General features: G+C 39.4%; 2 protein-coding genes across 2 annotated transcripts; both read left to right on the top strand.

The window, feature by feature from the left end:
- The first annotated feature begins 743 nt into the window (after positions 1 to 743).
- On the top strand, positions 744 to 15,348 carry LOC134654047 (ATP-dependent DNA/RNA helicase DHX36-like). The gene is made up of 12 exons (XM_063509443.1): positions 744 to 1,015; positions 1,683 to 2,372; positions 3,281 to 3,450; positions 3,877 to 4,039; positions 5,005 to 5,290; positions 5,841 to 6,303; positions 6,746 to 6,976; positions 8,738 to 8,916; positions 11,448 to 11,772; positions 12,545 to 12,801; positions 13,784 to 13,964; positions 15,185 to 15,348. Exons 1-12 carry the CDS (start codon positions 860 to 862, stop codon positions 15,297 to 15,299), a joined length of 3,216 nt encoding a protein of 1,071 aa, XP_063365513.1. The 5' UTR covers positions 744 to 859; the 3' UTR covers positions 15,300 to 15,348.
- Positions 15,349 to 16,287: 939 nt separating this feature from the next.
- Positions 16,288 to 18,616, top strand: LOC134653818 (enoyl-CoA hydratase domain-containing protein 3, mitochondrial). The gene is made up of 7 exons (XM_063509181.1): positions 16,288 to 16,399; positions 16,483 to 16,595; positions 16,880 to 17,015; positions 17,196 to 17,294; positions 17,404 to 17,495; positions 17,756 to 17,844; positions 18,279 to 18,616. Exons 1-7 carry the CDS (start codon positions 16,382 to 16,384, stop codon positions 18,566 to 18,568), a joined length of 837 nt encoding a protein of 278 aa, XP_063365251.1. The 5' UTR covers positions 16,288 to 16,381; the 3' UTR covers positions 18,569 to 18,616.
- The last annotated feature ends 2,253 nt before the right edge of the window (positions 18,617 to 20,869 follow it).

Here is a 20,869-nt window from a genome sequence, read left to right on the forward strand (position 1 = left end):
TCTACTAGTCGATACAGTTAATGTTAATGATAACATTTCTCCAAGAAACATTAGGACTTAAACTCGTCTGTCGTACAAAATATCCATAAAATGTAATATTTAGTACTCAAGATTTTTTTAGACAAGCCAAATCGAAGAAAAAAAGAAAAATACTTTGAATGCAGTTTTGTTTCTTTTTAAAAATAAAGGAATGTCTCCATTAAGTAAAATGAGCCAGCTTAAGGATTTAAGGTAGTTTCCCTCCAGGGCCCGACTTATCTTTCCACACTGTATATGTATTAGCATAAGAAAGAGACAGTATGATGATTTTTCCCACTAAACTTAAAATGTCTTAAATGCCTCATAAAGTCTGGCTAATGAAAGTTGAACCTGAAAAAAGCGGCTATTTCAAAAAATCTAGAAGTTTTGCTATCTGCCTCTTTATCACTCTCTCGTCTTCGAGTGATACAGAGGCAGATAACGAAATTTCGTGTGTAAAAGGTATAGTTTGTCAAGGAACTGTCTCATTTCAAGCATAGACCGAAAGTATCATACTATCTTTATCTTACGCTAGTACTAGCACCCAAAAGAAAAGGATGAGTATAGTTTTTTTTTGTTCTTATTTACTGACAAATTGGTTTGACCAACTATAGCTTTTCAGATTTCGATGTAATCTTAATCTCGCTCCGTAAAATGGAACTACACAAGATTGACAGTGACATTGACAATATTGACATTTCACATTTCATATTTTCATTTTTCACTTGCGGGAAATCAATGTGAAATAAAATTGCGATTGTACCTTAAGTTTATAGATAAAAACGTAAAGTTAAACGGCATTCAACGTTTCTGTATTTAGTATAACCAAGTTTAATTCAAAATGTCGAACCATTGGCAACAAGGGCGAAAAAACAAATGTTGGGGAAACTTTAAAAAAACATGTACACATCCACCACATTTAAAAGGCAAAGCAATTGGATTATTCTACAGAGATCAGGCGGCGAAAAGAAATGATGGAAAGAAGGAACTCAGGGAAGTAAGTTATTTATTCAGCATTAGTACAACCAACCAACCATACTGTAAGTAATCATTAAGAGAATAATGGTCGATCGTTTCTCCTGCACCATCCTACTAACCCGGGTTAACCAGTTAAACCTGGAGTTACCATGGTTACCAATACAGTTAGATACTGTGTTAACGGTTTAACCAGTTAACCCCGGGTTAGTGGGATGGTGCAAGTGGTGCTTACAAATGTAGACCCTGGTTTCCTCCTTGGATATTGATTCTATGAAAAATATTTTTACACAATTTATAACGTAAAATATGCCTACTTTGCTCCCCACTGGGTAATTCATGCACCAACAGTTTTTATACAATTATAACTATATCACAACCTCATTTAAGTATTACATGATGGTAGAGATGATCTAGGTGCTTTAAATCGGCATAATATATAATTATCAACGTACTACAGCAGAATAATTATAATATTGTAGCAAATTCTGAATAAAAGTGGGCTCATTTTACAAAGTTAGTTTTCCAAAATTTTAAACTCAAAGCGCCACTTGATATGTTGATTTAGAATGTTAGAAAACCTACCTCCTGCCCGCTGAAAATTCCTATGAAATTGTAGATAATGACCACAGGAATAAACAAAAAAAATTATGAGCTTCACCCTCATAATTATATTTCTTTTATTATAGGTTCATGTGGCCCTAAATATACCATCAGCTGTCATATATAAATTAGCTTCAGACATACAAGCTATAGAGCAATTGGCTCAAAAACACAACATACCTTTAAGGAAATCAGAAATGTATATAAAAGAAGAACCAATGTCTGACAGCAGTTTTGATTCTGAAAAAATAGCAATAAAATGTGATGATATTGTGAAGTATGAAAATGATGGTCAGGACTTTTCCAACTCTAAAGCTGGGCCTTCATCAAAAGAAAGTTCTTCAGAAAGTATTTTTAAAGCTCCCAAAATACCTAGTGTAAAACATCCTCCAGCAGAATGTTTAGATTTTATTCCAGTGAAAACTGAACCAACTAAAGATGATGAAAGTTCCTCGGAAAGAACTCTGCACATGAGAGATCAATCACATTATAAATATGGATACCAGGACATAATAACAGGCACATTTGATGAAAAGTTAGATGAAAACCTTGCTAAAGGCATCAATATTTGTGCTAAGACACAAGAAAATGATGACTTAAGTGTTGCTATGCATGAAGAATATAAGGATATGGTTACAAGAAACCAGTACAAATCTATGATGGGTTTTCGTGAGAAACTACCAACATTTAAGAAGTCTGCAGAACTTCTAGAACTTGTCAAAAACAACCAGGTGGTTGTGATAAGTGGTGAAACTGGTTGTGGCAAGTCTACGCAGGTAATTGTTAATTTATATAATGTATCTGTCCCATTTAGACCTAAGGTTAAAACTAGGACCTATTTTCATTTTAAAACATTGAGTGCCGAAAACCCGACTATTGGGTATTTTATGATTTCGTTCCCAAGCCGGAGGACCCGATAGTCGGGATCATGGTACTACAGCTTTATATGACGAATTTTTTGTGGCCTGGTGCAGATGTCTTGTTTAGCTAGGTGGCAATGAATGTGTTAATGTATGAATCAAATATATACCAATCCCCGCACCCTCTAGCTTTCCAGCGGCACATAAAATGGCATCCCATTCCATGGGATCTGTATTTAGTATCTATTTCAGCCAAATCAAAATTGTATTTGTTTTGATAAATTTTAATGTATGGGTTGTTGATGTTTGGGTCAGATATGGCTTTGTAAGGAAAGGTTGCATGTATTTTTTTTTTTGTAAAAAGGTCATATAAATTTTATTTGATTAACATAATAGTTCTGCTTATAAAGGCACAACACAACTCAAAAAATATATTTATATTTTTTGAGTTGTGTTATGCCTGCAAGTTCAATTCTTCTATGCTTTTGTATTTACAAAAGCATAGAAGAATTGAACTTGCAGCTCATTATCTAGCAAAGCTTTTTTCATGGCATGTTTCTTTATTCAATAGAATAGTATAGAAATAAAATTAATGAATGTTAACTTTTATTTTATATCGCTGGTCAAAAGTAAATACGTGAACCGAGAAAAAATGCCATCTTTCTTTCCATAGTCTTGCAAGCCAGTTTTGTCCCTAGAAAAAGCAGCAGATGTACAAAATTTTAGCCTTTCAACATTCCAAAAAAGCACATTTTTAAATTTTGCGCCTTTTTCTAGTGACGAAAATAATTTGCCAGACTGTATAACCATTCTCCCTTGTTCAGGTGCCACAGTTAATCTTAGACGATGCCATACGCAAAAACCAAGGTGCCTACATTCACATACTAGTGACACAGCCTAGAAGAATAGCTGCTTCCTCGTTAGCCAGCAGAGTTTCCCAGGAGAGAGCTGAAAGTCTGGGCAACTCTGTCGGGTATGCCGTGCGATTAGAAAAGTAAGATTTATTTTTACTATCCTAAATAGTTTCCTTAGTTTCAGTAGCTCTATGCAGAAATTACCCTAAGTTAGTTGCCACATATTTTGCTACATTTAAAAAAATAGAAATATCCAATCATCGGATCCACCTGCTGTTTTTTAAGGCTATGTTCATCTTTATGTACATTATCTTATAATTTAAATAACTATACGTCACCAAAAATGGCGGCAAATTTGAAGAATGTAGAATAGAATAGAAAATATGTATTTGGCTTTATATTTTTACACAACAAAGTTATTGAGGATAGGATCCTACTCAGTATAAGTCGTGCCATACTCTGATTTTCATAGCACCAGAAATAGACAGAAAAGTGTCGCGCCTTATTGCCTTAATACAGGCATTATGGGCCAGACTATAATTTGGGAGCCTGATTTTCTCTTTCAGAACAGATGCCAGGCCACGTGGGAGCATCATGTACGTGACTACTGGCATCCTTCTGGCCGACTTAGAAGTGAATCAGGGCTTAACCAACTACAGCCACATCATACTGGACGAGGCCCATGAGAGGGACTGCCATATGGACTTCTCTATGTGCATGTTAAAACTGGTAATAATTTAAATCTCATAAAATAAAACTGGTTGAAATCAACTTTTTATACCGGAAACAAATACCCTTAGGTTAGGTACCTCAGATGCAGTCTTAGGGTCGGTTGCACCAAACTGTTAGTATCGTTAAAGAGGTCGCTAAATTAATATGTATGGAAAGTTTCATAGTAAAGCGCTGGGGCGCACGGGCTGACGTTGATCAGTCTATCAAATGTGGTTGGTGCAACTGGCCCTTAGTGAAAGAATCAAATGTTTAACCTATTATCCACCAGGTGCCGAATCTTGCGTTGCCTAGTCAAATTACGTAATACCTATTCGCTAGGTGCACGACTGGTGCTGCCCTCATTTTGGCGGACTTTCTACGTTAAATCTTATGAAGTAAAATTAGTTCAAGCGGCTGCCGCTAGTACTAATGGCGGACATTCCATAAGATTACCTGTGTTTGTGACGATCAGCGCCACTTCCCCCTCCACCGACTTCGCACCTTGCCAATAGTAATCACCTGTTTAAAGGGTAGATAGTTACTTAATAACAATATTTTTAGCCTCTAAACAAAAACTCCTCAGACATTTGATAATTCTATGCTTTTTAGGGTTCCGTACCCAAAAGGTAAAAACGGGACCCTATTACTAAGACTCCGCTGTCCGTCCGTCCGTCCGTCTGTCACCAGGCTGTATCTCACGAACCGTGATAGCTAGACAGTTGAAATTTTCACAGATGATGTATTTCTGTTGCCGCTATAACAACAAATACTAAAAACAGAATAAAATAAAGATTTAAGTGGGGCTCCTATACAACAAACGTGATTTTTGACCGAAGTTAAGCAACGTCGGGCGGGGTCAGTACTTGGATGGGTGACCGTTTTTTTGCTTATTTTGCTCTATTTTTTGTTGATGGTGCGGAACCCTCCGTGCGCGAGTCCGACTCGCACTTGGCCGGTTTTTACATAAACTTTCTATCTCACAGGTACTCAAAAAACGCCGCGACCTAAAGCTCATCCTAATGAGCGCAACCATAGACAGCGAAAGACTATCCGCCTACTTCGACAACTGTCCAACCATGCACATCGAAGGTCTCGCGTACCCCGTACAACCACTGTACTTGGAGGAAGTCCTGGCCCTTACGCGGTACCAGTTACCCGCTGACAAAAGGAACTCTGGACCTGCGAAGCGGGGTCGAGGCGGACAATGGAAGCAGATGAAAGTTGAGAGGAATCAGATGGAAAGAGATGTGCAGTATAGAGCTGAAATTAGTATGTATATCTTGATATTTTAAATATTACATGGGCATAGAATTGGTGTCTGTTTTGTTAATATTGACGTATACATTTATTGTACCTCAAATCACAGAAATGCTGCCCCTTACTGCATGCTGCCTTGCGCGTTGAAGTTTCTGCTATGTTGTGGTCTAAAATGGAATATTAAACTTGACATGCACAGATAAAATGGGCTCTCCTGTGCTGCCCCCTACTAAAGTTCACGCTCGTTATACATTGTTTAAATGTCCGATTTAATTGTTGTATGATTTACTGGCCCGCAAAAAAAAATGTTTTGGTCAGCAAAAGTCTAACCTAACATAACCCTTGCTGACTATCTGATATTTTTCTGACCATAAAATTTTTTTGGCTGACATGTATTATAGTTGGTCAAAACAATTTTTCAGTGAATAAGAACAAAAAAGACTATACTCGTCCTTTTCTTTTGGGTGCTAGTACTAGTGTAAGACAAAGATAGTATGATTCTCTCTGTCTATGTTTGAAATGAGACAGTCCTTTGACAAACTATACTTCCTTTTTATTTTAGGTCCGTGGCTGGAGAGTATAAAGTGCAAAATAGACAGAAACGTATACGTCTCACTCCAAGACTCAAGAATCGAAGATCTAAACATCGATTTAATTATAGCTCTTCTAAGCCACATATCTAAAGGCCCGCCTGGCGCTGTACTAGTCTTCCTACCCGGCATCGGTGATATATCCAAGCTTGTAAAATTGATGAACGACAGTGGAATGTTCCCTATTTCAATGTTCGAGATATATCCCTTACACTCAAAACTGCCCACACTAGACCAGCATAAGATATTCGTAAGGCCACCTCAGAATATAAGGAAGATAATAATAGCTACGAATATAGCGGAAACGTCTATAACTATAGATGATATTGTGTATGTTGTGGACTGCGGCAGAATTAAGATGACGGGGTTGAACGTGGAAACGAATGTCTCGACGCTTAACACGGACTTTGAATCTAAAGCTAACTTGATGCAAAGGTAAGATAAAAGCAAACTACCCAAATGAACCTTGTTAGACTTTATATGGTTGAAATAAGGTTTAAGAATGATTACTTAACAGTTTCGACAATGGTTACCTATTACTAAAAGTTGCATCCTAAAGTGACCAGAAACCTAACCCTTTTGCGAAGGTACTAGTTTTTAAGGCGACTGCCATTTAGCTTTCCAACCTAGAAGGGAAAACTCGGTCTCGATGGAATGGGTGAACTTTTACATCAAAGAGTTCCTGGTAAATCTCAAATGTTACCTATTTCGTACGTAATCTACGACAAACGTTTTTGTCCTGCTAAATCATAATTCAAAAATAGGCCAAATATGATCACATGATTTCTGGACGACCCCATAGCCTTTTGCTAGTAGTTAAAAAAAATCTGACTAAATCTTCGAATTTAAATATTTTCTGACTAAATCTTATTTTCAGACGCGGCCGCGCGGGCCGTTGCCAACCAGGCATCGCCTACCACCTCCTAACCTCGTACCGCGCTCAAGCCATCCCCGACAGACTGTTGCCAGAGTTACAACGCAGCAACTTGCTGGAACCAGTGCTGCAGATCAAGAAGTTGCGTTTGGGGAACGCGCAGGACGCGTTTAACCTGGTGCCAGGTCCCCCCGCAGAAGTCACTGTGGATAAAGCTGTCAGGCATTTGCAACAGTAAGGGCTCATTTAGATGGGACGAGAACTCGCATGCTTGGAGGATACAACTAAACGGAGTAGCCATTAACAGGCTTTCCCCTCTGTCGAAAATAGGCGGCCAACGGTCATACACAATGTATGGACTGACGTTTATCTGACATGGCTATTTTTACGTTACGCATACATTTGACGTTCCCCTCCCCCGCAAAAATCGGCAGACTGTTTTGTACAGAAAATTACAGACATGGCGTCTCCGTTTGATTATATCCTCCAAGCTCGCATGCGAGTTTGATTACATTGCGTCGTTTGATCGGTCGGCTGAATTGATGTAACCTCAGTGGTCTGCAATGTAACTAAAATCGTATACGAGTTCGCGCGCCGTCTAAATGAGCTTTAAGTTACATTTAGGGCCAGGCCACACTGGATCCGTGTACGAAGACGTGAGTTGTAAATTATGAATTTTCATAAGACTTATCACACCGCTTCCGTGACGTGCGCGTGGCACAAAAATCGATTTGATCTTCCATACACATTTTGAATTTCGCGCCTTTTTCTACTGAGAATGTTGGCTTGCCAGAATATAACACGATGTAGAGTCAGATGCACTAATAACTAAAAATTCCAAAAAAATCAGAACCACGTACGCATTATGCCAAAACGCCTTACATGATTTTAGAGAAGAGCTGATACTCAACTACTTGATCGATTTTTATCAAACGTAGCTAAGAACCGTCGCAAAGAAACTCGCTTTCACGTGGAAAAACTCGCATCGAAATCGGTCCATCCCTTCGAGAGCTACCATGCCACAGACAGACATTGGCGTCAAACATATACCCTCTGCGTCGGAGGTTAAAAATAACTGGCTAAGTGCCACTTGCATCATCACACTAACCCGGGGTTAACCGGTTAAACCGTTAACCAAGTGTCAAATTGTACTGGTAACCTTGGTAACTCCAGTTTTAACCGGTTAACCCGGGGTTAGTAATTGGTGCAAGTGGTCCTAATAATGTATTTAATTGACCGAAGCGTAGCGAAGGTCTACGTTTTGACTCGGGCATTTTGCTTTTGTATGTCCGGATGTTCTCCTCTACAGGTCACAATTCTCAACCGATTCTTGTGAAATTTTGTGACCAGATTCTATGAGTAAATAATATTTTTTTGTCGATCCCGTTTTTGGAAATTTTCAAAAAAGGAGGAGTTGTGATTTCTTGCTCTCTTGCTTAAAAAAATAGTCGTATCGATATCATAAGAGTATTTTCTTTTTGAGACATATTTACATAGTAAATGGCAAAAAATGCAGAAAAATTGTATTGCTACTTTAGGCGGTATTTAGATATTTAGTTTATACTCGGGAATGAGTAGCCGAATCTGGTCAGCTTAGCTAAGAACTATCATGGCGCATTTTGCAAACAATCGCTTTTTTTGTTTGCATACAGAAAGTCTGGGTTCGATCCCCAGTAAGACCACTTTTTGTATTTTTTTTTTCACTTAAACTTCGTATTTTTTTTTAATAAATTAAAATCTTTGTATTAATGTATTTACATTTTTTCTGTATTAATGTATTTATGTTTGACATCCATCTCGCATACCTATGTACCTAATTATAAAACTGACAATGTATGATTGATACAAATAAAATGAATATATGAATATTAATGATTGATCAAACAGCTGTGTGGCGCTGTCATCGTGCACGGTCCAAATAAGCTATGCTCGCGAGGTCTACATCTCACAGAGCCACTAGTATTTAATAACTGGCTAATAATGACTCGTTTTCAGGTTAGGCGCCCTAGATGGAGACGAACGCCTGACCCCCCTAGGCTGGCACTTGGCACGGCTGCCCGTGCACCCGGCAGCCGGCAAACTGCTGTTGTTCGGCGCTCTGTTCGGCTGCGTCGACCGCGCCGCCTCCGTCGCCGCCGTGTGGGGCTTCAAGGACCCCTTCATCCTCGTCATCGGTAAAGCTTTGGATTCCTCCGAAAACGGTGTCGTCATATAGCGGCCGCAAAAGACGGCCGTCTTTACGGTGGCGACATGTGGAAAGTACCACGGCGTCATAACACACCGTCATCCACCAAGGTCAAAGCGGCAAATTTGAAAAATGTAGGCGCGATGGGATAACGTCCCATAGAAAATTTGAATTTCGCGCCTTCTCCTACTGACAAGATTTGCTTGATCATCTATAATTTACTTGGAGGATGAAATATCATCAGAAAGGGAAAATAATCGTAGTACGGAATCATTTATTCAAATCTCGTGTCATTTATTCAAAATGGCGTCACCGCTATCTAATAAAACGTTCACGAAACTATCGACAAGGTCATGACGGCCGTCATCTTACGTTACGTTGACAATCAACGTAACGTAACGCCGTCTAGGAAACCGCGCCATCTTGTTTACATAGACAACGTTCTAGTGACGTCAGTCAACGCTATATAGCGGCCGTAATATGACGGCACCGTTTTCGGAGAAATCCAAAGCTTAAGGACCAATGCACTAGAATACCTATAGAAACCTGACTAGACCTACAAACTAATTCCACGTATATTGCGCCGCAAGCGACTCAACACGCCGCGTAGCCAACATGCCAATAGCTTACGCTCCGTAGGGATCGAAACGCAACTGACGCTGTCGCACTAAAGCTTTGGATTCCTCCGAAAGCGGTGCCGTCATATAGCGGCCGCTATATAGCGGTTAAGCTTTGGATTCCTCCGAAAACGGTGCCGTCATATGACGGCCGTCATATAGCGGCCGCAAAAGACGGCCGTCTTTACGGTGGCGACATGTGGAAAGTACCACGGCGTCATAACACACCGTCATCCACCAAGGTCAAAGCGGCAAATTTGAAAAATGTAGGCGCGATGGGATAACGTCCCATAGAAAATTTGAATTTCGCGCCTTCTCCTACTGACAAGATTTGCTTGATCATCTATAATTTACTTGGAGGATGAAATATCATCAGAAAGGGAAAATAATCGTAGTACGGAATCATTTATTCAAATCTCGTGTCATTTATTCAAAATGGCGTCACCGCTATCTAATAAAACGTTCACGAAACTATCGACAAGGTCATGACGGCCGTCATCTTACGTTACGTTGACAATCAACGTAACGTAACGCCGTCTAGGAAACCGCGCCATCTTGTTTACATAGACAACGTTCTAGTGACGTCAGTCAACGCTATATAGCGGCCGTAATATGACGGCACCGTTTTCGGAGGAATCCAAAGCTTAAGGACCAATGACTAGAATACCTATAGAAACCTGACTAGACCTACAAACTAATTCCACGTATATTGCGCCGCAAGCGACTCAACACGCCGCGTAGCCAACATGCCAATAGCTTACGCTCCGTAGGGATCGAAACGCAACTGACACTGTCGCACTAAAGCTTTGGATTCCTCCGAAAGCGGTGCCGTCATATAGCGGCCGCTATATAGCGGTTAATGACGTCACTAGAACGTTGTCTATGTAAACAAGATGGCGCGGTTTCCTAGACGGCGTTGATTGTCAACGTAACGTAAAAAAGCGGTGCCGTCATTTGGATGACGGCCGTCATGACGTTGTCGATAGTTTCGTGAACGTTTTATTAGATAGCGGTGAAGCCATTTTGAATAAATGACACGAGATTTTAATAAATTATCTTCCGTACTACGATTATTTTCCTCTTCTGATGATATTTCATCTTCCAAGTAAATTATAGATGGTCAAGCAAATCTTGTCAGTAGAAAAAGGCGCGAAATTTAAATTTTCTATGGGACGATATCCCTTCGCGCCTACATTTTTCAAATTTGCCGCTTTGACCTTGGTGGATGACGGTGTGTTATGACGCCGTGGTACTTTCCACATGTCGCCACCGTAAAGACGGCCGTGTTTTGCGGCCGCTATATGACGGCACCGCTTTCGGAAGAATCCAAAGCTTAACATGGAAGAGTGATAGAGACACAAAGCGTTTCTTTGTCGAAGCGATAGCGATTGTCCCTTGTCTAGGCCCGCTGTACAGTACAATAGGTTAAACATCTACCTATTCATAAAACTTTACAAGTCTCAATTAGTTAATTTATGTTTGTAGCCCGATTTTTCGGGGGCAAAAACTGGTACGTTTTGAAAGTTACATTTCTACGCTGATTTTATTGTGATTTAATAACAGTTTGAATTTGCTGATTTATGCTAACGCCTTTATTTTTATGTGTTCCAATTTAGATGATTAGTCCCACTACATTGGTAAATAAGGTCAAGTGAGGTAAATGCAACTATGGGATTATTGCGTCTCTCCGTTCTTTCTCGAATACGATTGGTCGAAACGCCCTCTACTATGCAACGTTTCATGCCTGAGCTAAAGTCTATTTTTTTATTCGGTAGACTAAAATGACATTTTATAGTATGAAATGACATTTTATGTTCATACTAAGAACTGTCATTTCAGTCTACCGAATAAAAAAATAGACTATACTTGGAAATGATTAATGTTTTTTTTTTTATTATTTAAGGCAAGCAGCAAGAAGTAGACGACGCTAAGCGCAGCCTAGCTCTCGGCGAGCCGAGCGACCACATCGCTATATCCGAAGCTATCATACAATGGGAACGGCTAGACCGTAGGGGGAAAAGCGAGTTCGCGTACGACTACTTCCTATCCTACAACACATTGCAACTGTTGTCAGAAATGAAACAACAGCTATGCGAGAACCTGAGGCAAATGGGGTTTTTAACTGCGACCAATGTTCGCGGCGCGTGGGAGAATCGGAATAAGGATAATTTGTGCGTTTTCAAGGCGATTGTGGCTGCGGCGCTGTATCCGAATATTGGTATGGTTAGGTAAGTTTTTTAACAAGCTTTTATTAGGTCGACCTGTATGTAACTATGTAATGGAATCTTGCTAGTTAAATTTGATCCACTTCCCGGTTTCCGATTGAGCTGAAATTTTGCATACACATGTATGTCGGGTGACAATGCAATATTATGGTACCATCGAGCTGATCTGATGATGGAGACAGGAGGTGGCCATAGGAACTCTGTGATGGAACAACGCAAACTAATTGTGTTATAGGTTTTTAGAATTGTCTCAATGAGTATTAGTTGTCTGTCGTAAGAAAAGTACAGTCAGCGATAAAAGCTTGTACCAAAAATGAAATTTTTGCCAAAAACTTATTTATATTGGTAAATAATAATTTGTGTAAGCAATTTTCTTGGTCATAGATACAGGGTTTTTTTTTACAACGAGTACCTACTATTACTTTCCGCCCTATTGGGCCAAATACATGCCAACGACTCTTCTCTTTCCGAACAGACTCTATGTGCAAGAATATCAGCCATGTTATATTATTTCATTAAAATATCATTGAAAAAATGCCATTAGCTTTTGGAAAAGGAAAACTTCTAAAGCTTAAGTCCCTAATCTGCATTGGACTAGCTTGTGCATTGTACCCAGCAGTGGGACGTACCTATACATATAACGATGATATCTAATGAGATAATGAGTCGTCATAAGAAACTCAACTTTGATTCAGAAAATGAAGACAACTAATTAAACAAGTTACACGTTACATGTAAGATGCGTTAGACCCCAATAAATTGTGCTTTATTACAGATGGACAAACTCTCGAAACCCCCGCAAACAACAAAAAATCCGAGTATCAACGCCGGAAGACGGGAAAATCCAAATACACCCGAGCAGCGTCATGAGTTCCAACTTCAAAGGTCATGTAGCTCCTCTGTGCGACCAGCCCGGCGCCAACTGGCTGGTGTACTGGCTGAAGCAGAAGTCATCCGCTTTGTTCCTGTTCGATGTCACGCTGGTGTACACTCTGCCTTTGTTGTTCTTTGGGGAGCTGGTTGTGACCAAAGGTTAGTGTATAAAACAAGATAAGTGTAGATCGTGTGTAGAAGTTCCCAGCACCCGAGCAGTGTCATGAGTTCCAATTTCAAAGCTGGTGTACGTACCTCTGTGCGACCAGCCCGGCGCCAACTGGCTGGTGTACTGGCTGAAGCAGAAGTCATCCGCTTTGTTCCTGTTTGATGTCACGCTGGTGTACACTCTGCCTTTGTTGTTCTTTGGGGAGCTGGTTGTGACCAAAGGTTAGTGTATAAGACAAGATAAGTGTAGATCGTGTATAGAAGTTCCCTGCACCCGAGCTGCGTCATGAGTTCCAACTTCAAAGCTAGGCCTCTGTGCGACCAGCCCGGCGCCAACTGGCTGGTGTACTGGCTGAAGCAGAAGTCATCCGCTTTGTTCCTGTTCGATGTCACGCTGGTGTACACTCTGCCTTTGTTGTTCTTTGGGGAGCTGGTTGTGACCAAAGGTTAGTGTATGTAAGATAAGTGTAGATCGTGTGTAGAAGTTCCTGGCACCCGAGCAGTGTGATGAGTTCCAATTTCAAAGCTGGTGTCGGTCCTCTGTGCGACCAGCCCGGCCCTTTGTTGTTCTTTGACGAGCTGGCTGTGACCAAAGGTTAGTGTAAATCTTAGACGAAGAAATACGAAAGCGCGTGAGGTAGTGCAAAGTATTTTAGCAAATTTGACAATGCAGATGGCGCGGTTGACAATCACACGTAGGCGACAGGATGCCGTACAGCGCCATCTCCTTCAAAATATTTATAACTTATATTTTAATTTTTTTACCATTTCAGAGTATTTTTCCAGAGCGTCGTTGCTTTCGGTATATTTAGATATTTAAATAAAGAGAGAAAACCTCTTTCAATACTTTGGAAATGCTAGAAAGCTTATTTTAGGTCTGATAGTCTGGTCTAAACTAAATTTCGAATGTTAAAGGAGTGATTCATTAGTATTGCTAAGTAGAGACAAATTAAAAAAGCTCTATAACTTTCAGTTGAAGACTCCGCCAACGAGTGCTACATGTCAGTGTCCACTGTGAAGGTCCGATGCCCGAAAGAGACAGCTGTTGTGCTCTTCAAGCTGCGGTCCTTGCTGGACCAGGTCCTCGCCTCCATGGTGACGGAGGCCAGTGAGAGGTCGACGAGGCACAGTCAATTTGACGAATTAGTTTTCAAGTAAGTGTCATTTTTGTAATAAAACTAGTGCTACATGTCAATGTCCACTGTGAAGATGTGCTGCTAGAAAGAGACAGCTGATGTGCTCTTCAAGCTGCGGTCCTTGCTGGACCAGGTCCTCGCCTCCATGGTGACGGAGGCCAGTGAGAGGTCGACGAGGCACAGTCAATTTGACGAATTAGTTTTCAAGTAAGTGTCATTTTTGTAATAAAATTAGTGCTACTGTCAGTGTCCACTGTGAAGATGTGCTGCTAGAAAGAGACAGCTGATGTGCTCTTCAAGCTGCGGTCCTTGCTGGACCAGGTCCTCGCCTCCATGGTGACGGAGGCCAGTGAGAGGTCGACGAGGCACAGTCAATTTGACGAATTAGTTTTCAAGTAAGTGTCATTTTTGTAATAAAACTAGTGCTACATGTCAGTATCCACTGTGAAGATGTGCTGCTAGAAAGAGACAGCTGATGTGCTCTTCAAGCTGCGGTCCTTGCTGGACCAGGTCCTCGCCTCCATGGTGACGGAGGCCAGTGAGAGGTCGACGAGGCACAGTCAATTTGACGAATTAGTTTTCAAGTAAGTGTCATTTTTGTAATAAAACTAGTGCTACATGTCAGTGTCCACTGTGAAGATGTGCTGCTGGAAAGAGACAGCTGATGTGCTCTTCAAGCTGCGGTCCTTGCTGGACCAGGTCCTCGCCTCCATGGTGACGGAGGCCAGTGAGAGGTCGACGAGGCACAGTCAATTTGACGAATTAGTTTTCAAGTAAGCAGTCACACATTTTTTTATACCCAATAGTAACCTGTGTGTGGTTGTCAAAAATCGGGGGTTGAACCCTACGGTATAGACCCCTGGTACCACAGGGTACAAACCAGGCAAAATCGTTTTCAAAAAATTATTATTTTCGTTCAGGATCCTTATCATAGATAGACAATAGAGACATTCATATGGTACCATCGCCCACACGTCTATCGGTAAACCTTATTATAAAAGGCATAAGGTCCACCGGTGTACAGTTAAGAGTATTGCTGTTTGTACTTACCCGTATTAGAAATGGGAGTCATTGAATGAAGATTACTCTACAATCTTTTAGTTTCCAATTTGTTTACAAGTAATTACGAAAATAATATCCTCACAAATATGATTCCTGTAGAAATGTGTGCATACAAAATATTGCATCCATAAAAATTGAAGTTCAATTTTCGTATTAAAGAAAGGTTTTATTTTCAGGGCTGTGATAGATGTGATGACTGCGGAAGACGAGAGATCGGAATACATGGACGATGAGTCGGACTCTGGATCTGATAGCAGTTACAATAACAGACGTTATAACCATTACTATTAGATTTATATTCGCATGAATAATCATGCATAAATAAATGCGTTTTATGACATTTCTTTTTTATTTGATTCCATATTATATTTTTCAACTGGCAACTCCAAGCTTATAAATGTCATATTGACAGTTCATTTCGTAAACAAATGATAAGAAGTAATCAAGCCTCTCAACCTCTCAACCAACCAACCAAACCTCTCAAGTAATCAAGTCAAGTAATCACTCAATCAATCAAAGTATACAATAAACGTTGTCTGGTCTGTGACGTCTTTAACAATTGGAAGTAGTTGTGTTGTCCGTAGGTTGAATTGCTTGTGTTTGTTTGTAGGGTGGATGGATACTCTACCGAACACCGTCTATACATCACCGACGATCTTTATCATCAGGGGTCGGACAAAAAGTGCGGATGACGTCAAACCACTTATAGGATGATTTCAAATAGTATTTTTGATTTTCATAAACAATTATCACTTATCACTTATCAACCTCTTTATTAAACGATATCGCCACTTGAAATGAGTAAGTACGTTTTTGACTGACACATTGTCAATCAGATGAACAATAAATTGACTTCGTTATTGTTTAGCTATTGTATCTTCACGATTATATTTAGCTAAAATTTATATTTACTAATGTATAAGAAAACGCTCTAAAATGTCATCTTTACTCGAATATTGTGGCAAGTTTCGTGAAATTTATTTTATTCACTACATCACCCTACCACCTGTATTATTAATTCCATGGATTTATTTACGATTATTTTGTTACTTCATTAATACTACTTTGTTACTACATGTCACACGGAAGTTTAAATACAAACTCAAACATCATCCTGTGTGCAAGATTACGTCATTTTTACGTCATCCGCACTCTTTGTCCGACCCCTGTTTATCATACTGGCCGTGTGTTATCCAACCTCGACACTGGCGGAATCATCAAGCCCTGATGGAGCCATAATACACAAAAATTGATTGATTGAGTAATCAAGCGCAGACGAAGAGGTTAGATTTAGATAAAAACTATATTGGTTTAAAAAATACTGTAACTAACCAGTTATTTATAGTTTTATTAGGTAATACATAGCAATAATAATGCTCGCCACAATAGAGGTAAGATACATATTTTGTAATAATGTTATTTAAACAGTTTGTCTTTAGTTTAGGAGTCTTCATTTTTTGTATGTTTGTTTTAGAGGAGTATTGTATCATCTTGCCGGCTTCTTCACCGAAGTATCCACAGTCAATATCTAATAACAAATGAGGCTAATGGTACAAGAGAAATAACACTCAACCATGAGAAAACAAAGTGAGTAAAAATCATTTGTCACTAAACTCGCAAAGTTGTACAAAATGCGGTTCCAACTAGCAACTAGGTACATGTATAAAAGAAGGTATGTAACAGTACTTGCAGTTGTTTTCAAGTGTTAAAGACAATGCATTTTACTATTCTTTTATAAATATTAACTTATTTTCTCTTCTTTTTTTCTTGATACTTCAAGTATCAAAATTTGACAAAATAAATGTGATAAGCATATGTTACACTTATGAATTGTCTTGCAATAATTGGATTTTCTCATAATTACTGTTTAGAAATTCTTTATCTTTGGACATGATGAACCACCTCATAGAAGCAATCAATTCGAATAAGGATGATACCTCGCTGAGGGCTATTGTGTTATCAGCCAAAGGCAATATGTTCTCTGCTGGACACAACCTGAAGGAACTAGTAAGTAAAATCACTTAATTCATTTATAACTTTCATTTTTGTTATTACAAACCATCTTGATATTGACTAGTCCCATAACCTGATGGAAATCAACAAGATCAAAAATTACTTACAGGTTCAGCAGCAGCAGTCTGTTAGGCAATGCAGTAAATAAAATAACATTTTTATAATTTATTTTAGCAATCGAGCACTGGTATTGATCAACATAAATTAGTGTTCCAAACATCATCAGAGTTAATGAAGTCGATTATTCAAAGCCCAGTTCCTGTTATAGCGAAGGTACTTATGCATTAATTAAATTACCATTCATTAAAATACTGTACTTAACTTCAGAGAAATGCATCAAATGAAAATGAACTTTATGCCCCTCTCAAAGAGCTCATTTTAGGTGAATGGTTTTGCGGCTGCGGCGGGATGCCAGCTGGTTGCGACCTGTGATATGATTGTATGTTCAGACACTAGCAAGTTCTCTACCCCTGGGTAAGACATTTTGTCTCTAAAAATATTTATTTGTAGACTGTAACCAACCTTATGCAATTTCAATAAGGTTCAAAAAACCGTTTGTTCCATTTGTTCTGCTTCATTGGACTGTAAGTATGAAACAAATACAATGAGAGGTTGCCTAAGGCCTATTTATCTCTATCTTAATAGTCTAAATGTGGTAGGTACCTATGTATCACGACAACGACAGTTTAAATTCTATAATTCAATTACATACATTTAATTTGTAAACTTTTCAGCGCCAATTTCGGGATATTCTGCTCGACCCCAGGGATAGCCGTTGGCAGATGTGTGCCAAAGTCTAGGGCTATGTACATGCTTTTAACGGGTATGTTCCTGATACATATTTTACTACCTATGTATTTATTAAGAAAAACGTAATCATCATACCGGCATTTCGAACGCTGAATTTCTATTAAGTACGTCAACAGCAGTGTCAACAGTCAACTCAACACGTATAACCTATCCCAATAAACGTACGAAAATGAACGCTAACCGAGGTGAGTCACCATGGAAGTGAGAAAAAGGAACCTCTGGCTTCCTATTTTTATTTTATAGACTCCACTTCTGCAAATGTTTCCTCGTAGAACCGCATGGATCAACTACTTACTTCCCCGCGTGGCCGATGCGTATCTACAGAAAACCTTACCAAAAATCTTTAAAACGAATCTCACTCGTACTTTGATAAAAATATTAAAATATCCCTTGGCAATTAATATTTTATCAAAATAAAAAATCACTTACCGAGTTACTGTGTTCTAGGTTTGCCCTTAACGGCACAAGAGGCCTATGACAGTGGACTCGTCACCAAAGTGGTTCCAGCTGCCCAACTAGACGATGAAGTCACCAAAATAGTCGAAAGCATCAAACACAAAAGCAGACGCGTCATCGCACTTGGAAAAGAGTTCTATTATAAGCAAATTGATATGAAATTACTTGATGCTTACGGTTTAGGTGAACAGATAATGGTGGAGAATATAAATATGGATGATGGACAGGAGGGTATTAAGAGCTTTGTTGAAAAACGTAAAGCCAGTTGGCATCACAAGTAACCAGGTTTTTTTTATATCTACCATAGCAACCAGTGGTCTGTAAAATACGCATACTTATCACAGAAGAGAAACGCCCATTTACTTTTGTTATGCCTACCAGGGTAAATTGGAAAATAAATTGTGATATATTTACACACCTATATTATATTTTTATGTTGGTACCTAACTATTGCTGCTGTTTATTTATACAAAGGATACATGACATCAAAGAAATGCACTTTTGAGACTCAAGGCCTACTGTAAAGAAACAAAAATAAAACTCAGAAAAAATAAACTTGTTTTCAAAGAACGAATAAAAAAAGAATTCGTTTGAGTGCATCGTCGGCGGTACAATAATACAATTGTCTGTGTGAGTCATACTGGGAGTTTCGCTGTTGTTTCATCATGCAGTTACCTACTGCCAACTCCTAACATAACACGATTTGAATCACAGAAAATATCGTCATTATTGCGATTTAGATTCATCATTCAAACTACGTGGCGCTTAACCATATTATTCCAACTCACCCTATGAGTCATCTTTTTTTTTATATTATAGAGGCGAAGACGTGGCCTACGATGGAGCGAGCTTGCCCAGAAGGTGCCTGTTCACCCTTGATTTGAAGGTTGCCGGGTTATATGAGCTCGGAAATATAGACCGTCCAATTTTAATTGTTTAGTGAGTTCGCTCGTACTCATCGCGGTTGGTAGATCTTGTTTATTTGCATAGATTAGAACGGGACGTTTTTGAATTCTTGTAACTGGAATAATAATCAGTATGTGCATGTTTACACGTCTACAGGCTGTAGCCAGTTTCGCGTTTATGTGTTAGGAGTATTGCTAATATTGATAAGTTTGTCCCACGGAATACATGGGCGTAGGCAAGTACAGCAGGGGGGGGGGGGGTACTGAAGCTCAAATTTTACATACAATGCATGCCCCTCTGTGGCCTCTGCCCCCCAGGCCTATCAACTCGCCACCCCCTAGTTCAGTTAATGTCACGAAAAATATTCTAAAATCAGGAATTGTATCAGGAAATTCTAAATTTGTATCTGGTAACCCTATTTACATGTAGATATAAGTTTTTTAAATTATGATGCTAAAAAGGAGCGAACCTCAGCATGTATTGCAGCAGGCTTACCTACTACAACTGCAGGCTTACTACTATATTATTATACACTTAAATATTAGTTCACGTGTTCAGTCTTAGATGCATTTTAACTCAAATAATTTCGCAAAAAAAAAGTACTTTTCAGTCGGAGTCTCACCCGAACCAGTGGCAGTGGTTTTTTTTTAGAGATGCAACGGATAGTTGTCTGGCCGGATACCGGATATCCGGCCTGGACACTGGCCGAATATCCGGTATCCGGCCGCCGGATATTCGGCCGGCGGAACTATACCTATATTTTGGTTTTGCAGGTGCGCGTCGTGCAGGTTTCGACCTGTTCCGTAGTGAACGTTCGCGCGGACACATTTCTAGGATCGTAACGAGTTTTATCATGTCATTACGTAGTAAATTCGTTTATAGTTAAAGTGCGCGAGCGTATTTTTGTGTAAACAAATAAGTGTATTGTGTGACATTGGTTACGTATTCATTTCTATCTACTGTGTCGTTAGCATTATGACCGTGACTGTTTTTTAGATTCCATTTTTTACCCCAAAATGTGTTAATTTTACTATCCGGTATCCGGCCGGATACTAAAATAACGGCCGGATACCGGATAGTAACCGGATATCCGGTGCATCTCTAGTTTTTTTACCATTTCTTTATTTCTAAGCATTGTAAGTTTTCCTAGTAATAGGCTCACAGACTATACATTTTTATTTACTATACATACCTACTTACTAGTGCGTCGCACGAGTCAGTTTCCTGCTTCACTATTCTGACTCATACAGGACAGCCCAGCCCAGAGAACATTGAGGAAAACATAATAAATTATAGTTGGTCAAACCAATTTGTCAGTAAATAAGAACAAAAAAAACATCCTTTTCTTTTGTGTGCTAGTACTAGTGTAAGACAAAGATAGTATGATTCTTTCTGTCTATGTTTGAAATGAGACAGTCCTTTGACAAACTATGCCTTGATTTTTTTTCAACCGAAGCAAAGACAATGTCTCATTCTTAGGCTGCGGATATATATTATACTACTCTTTGGGCTGCGGTCTGGCTGTGTCTCGTAGGTGGCGTTTTAAGCAGACCATAGCCTGAACATAAGTGAACATAATTAGTGCAGAATTGGTTTAGACGGACTACCCAATATTTGGCCTAATTTGAGGTTTGCAACTACAAGGTTCAAGAGAGAAAAACGAAATGTTAGCCAAT

Source organism: Cydia amplana, chromosome 14, assembly GCF_948474715.1.
Source record: "Cydia amplana chromosome 14, ilCydAmpl1.1, whole genome shotgun sequence".
In the NCBI taxonomy this organism is placed as follows: Eukaryota; Metazoa; Arthropoda; class Insecta; order Lepidoptera; family Tortricidae; genus Cydia; species Cydia amplana.

Excerpts from the sequence above, each read along its gene's own strand:
- LOC134654047 (XM_063509443.1), top strand. The coding sequence starts at position 860 with ATGTCGAACCATTGGCAACAAGGGCGAAAAAACAAATGTTGGGGAAAC. Across the intron at positions 2,373-3,280 it reads GTTGTGGCAAGTCTACGCAG|GTGCCACAGTTAATCTTAGA; the intron begins GTAATTGTTAAT and ends TCCCTTGTTCAG. Across the intron at positions 6,304-6,745 it reads AAAGCTAACTTGATGCAAAG|ACGCGGCCGCGCGGGCCGTT; the intron begins GTAAGATAAAAG and ends TCTTATTTTCAG.
- LOC134653818 (XM_063509181.1), top strand. Across the intron at positions 17,295-17,403 it reads CAGTTCCTGTTATAGCGAAG|GTGAATGGTTTTGCGGCTGC; the intron begins GTACTTATGCAT and ends AGCTCATTTTAG. Across the intron at positions 17,845-18,278 it reads TATGTACATGCTTTTAACGG|GTTTGCCCTTAACGGCACAA; the intron begins GTATGTTCCTGA and ends ACTGTGTTCTAG.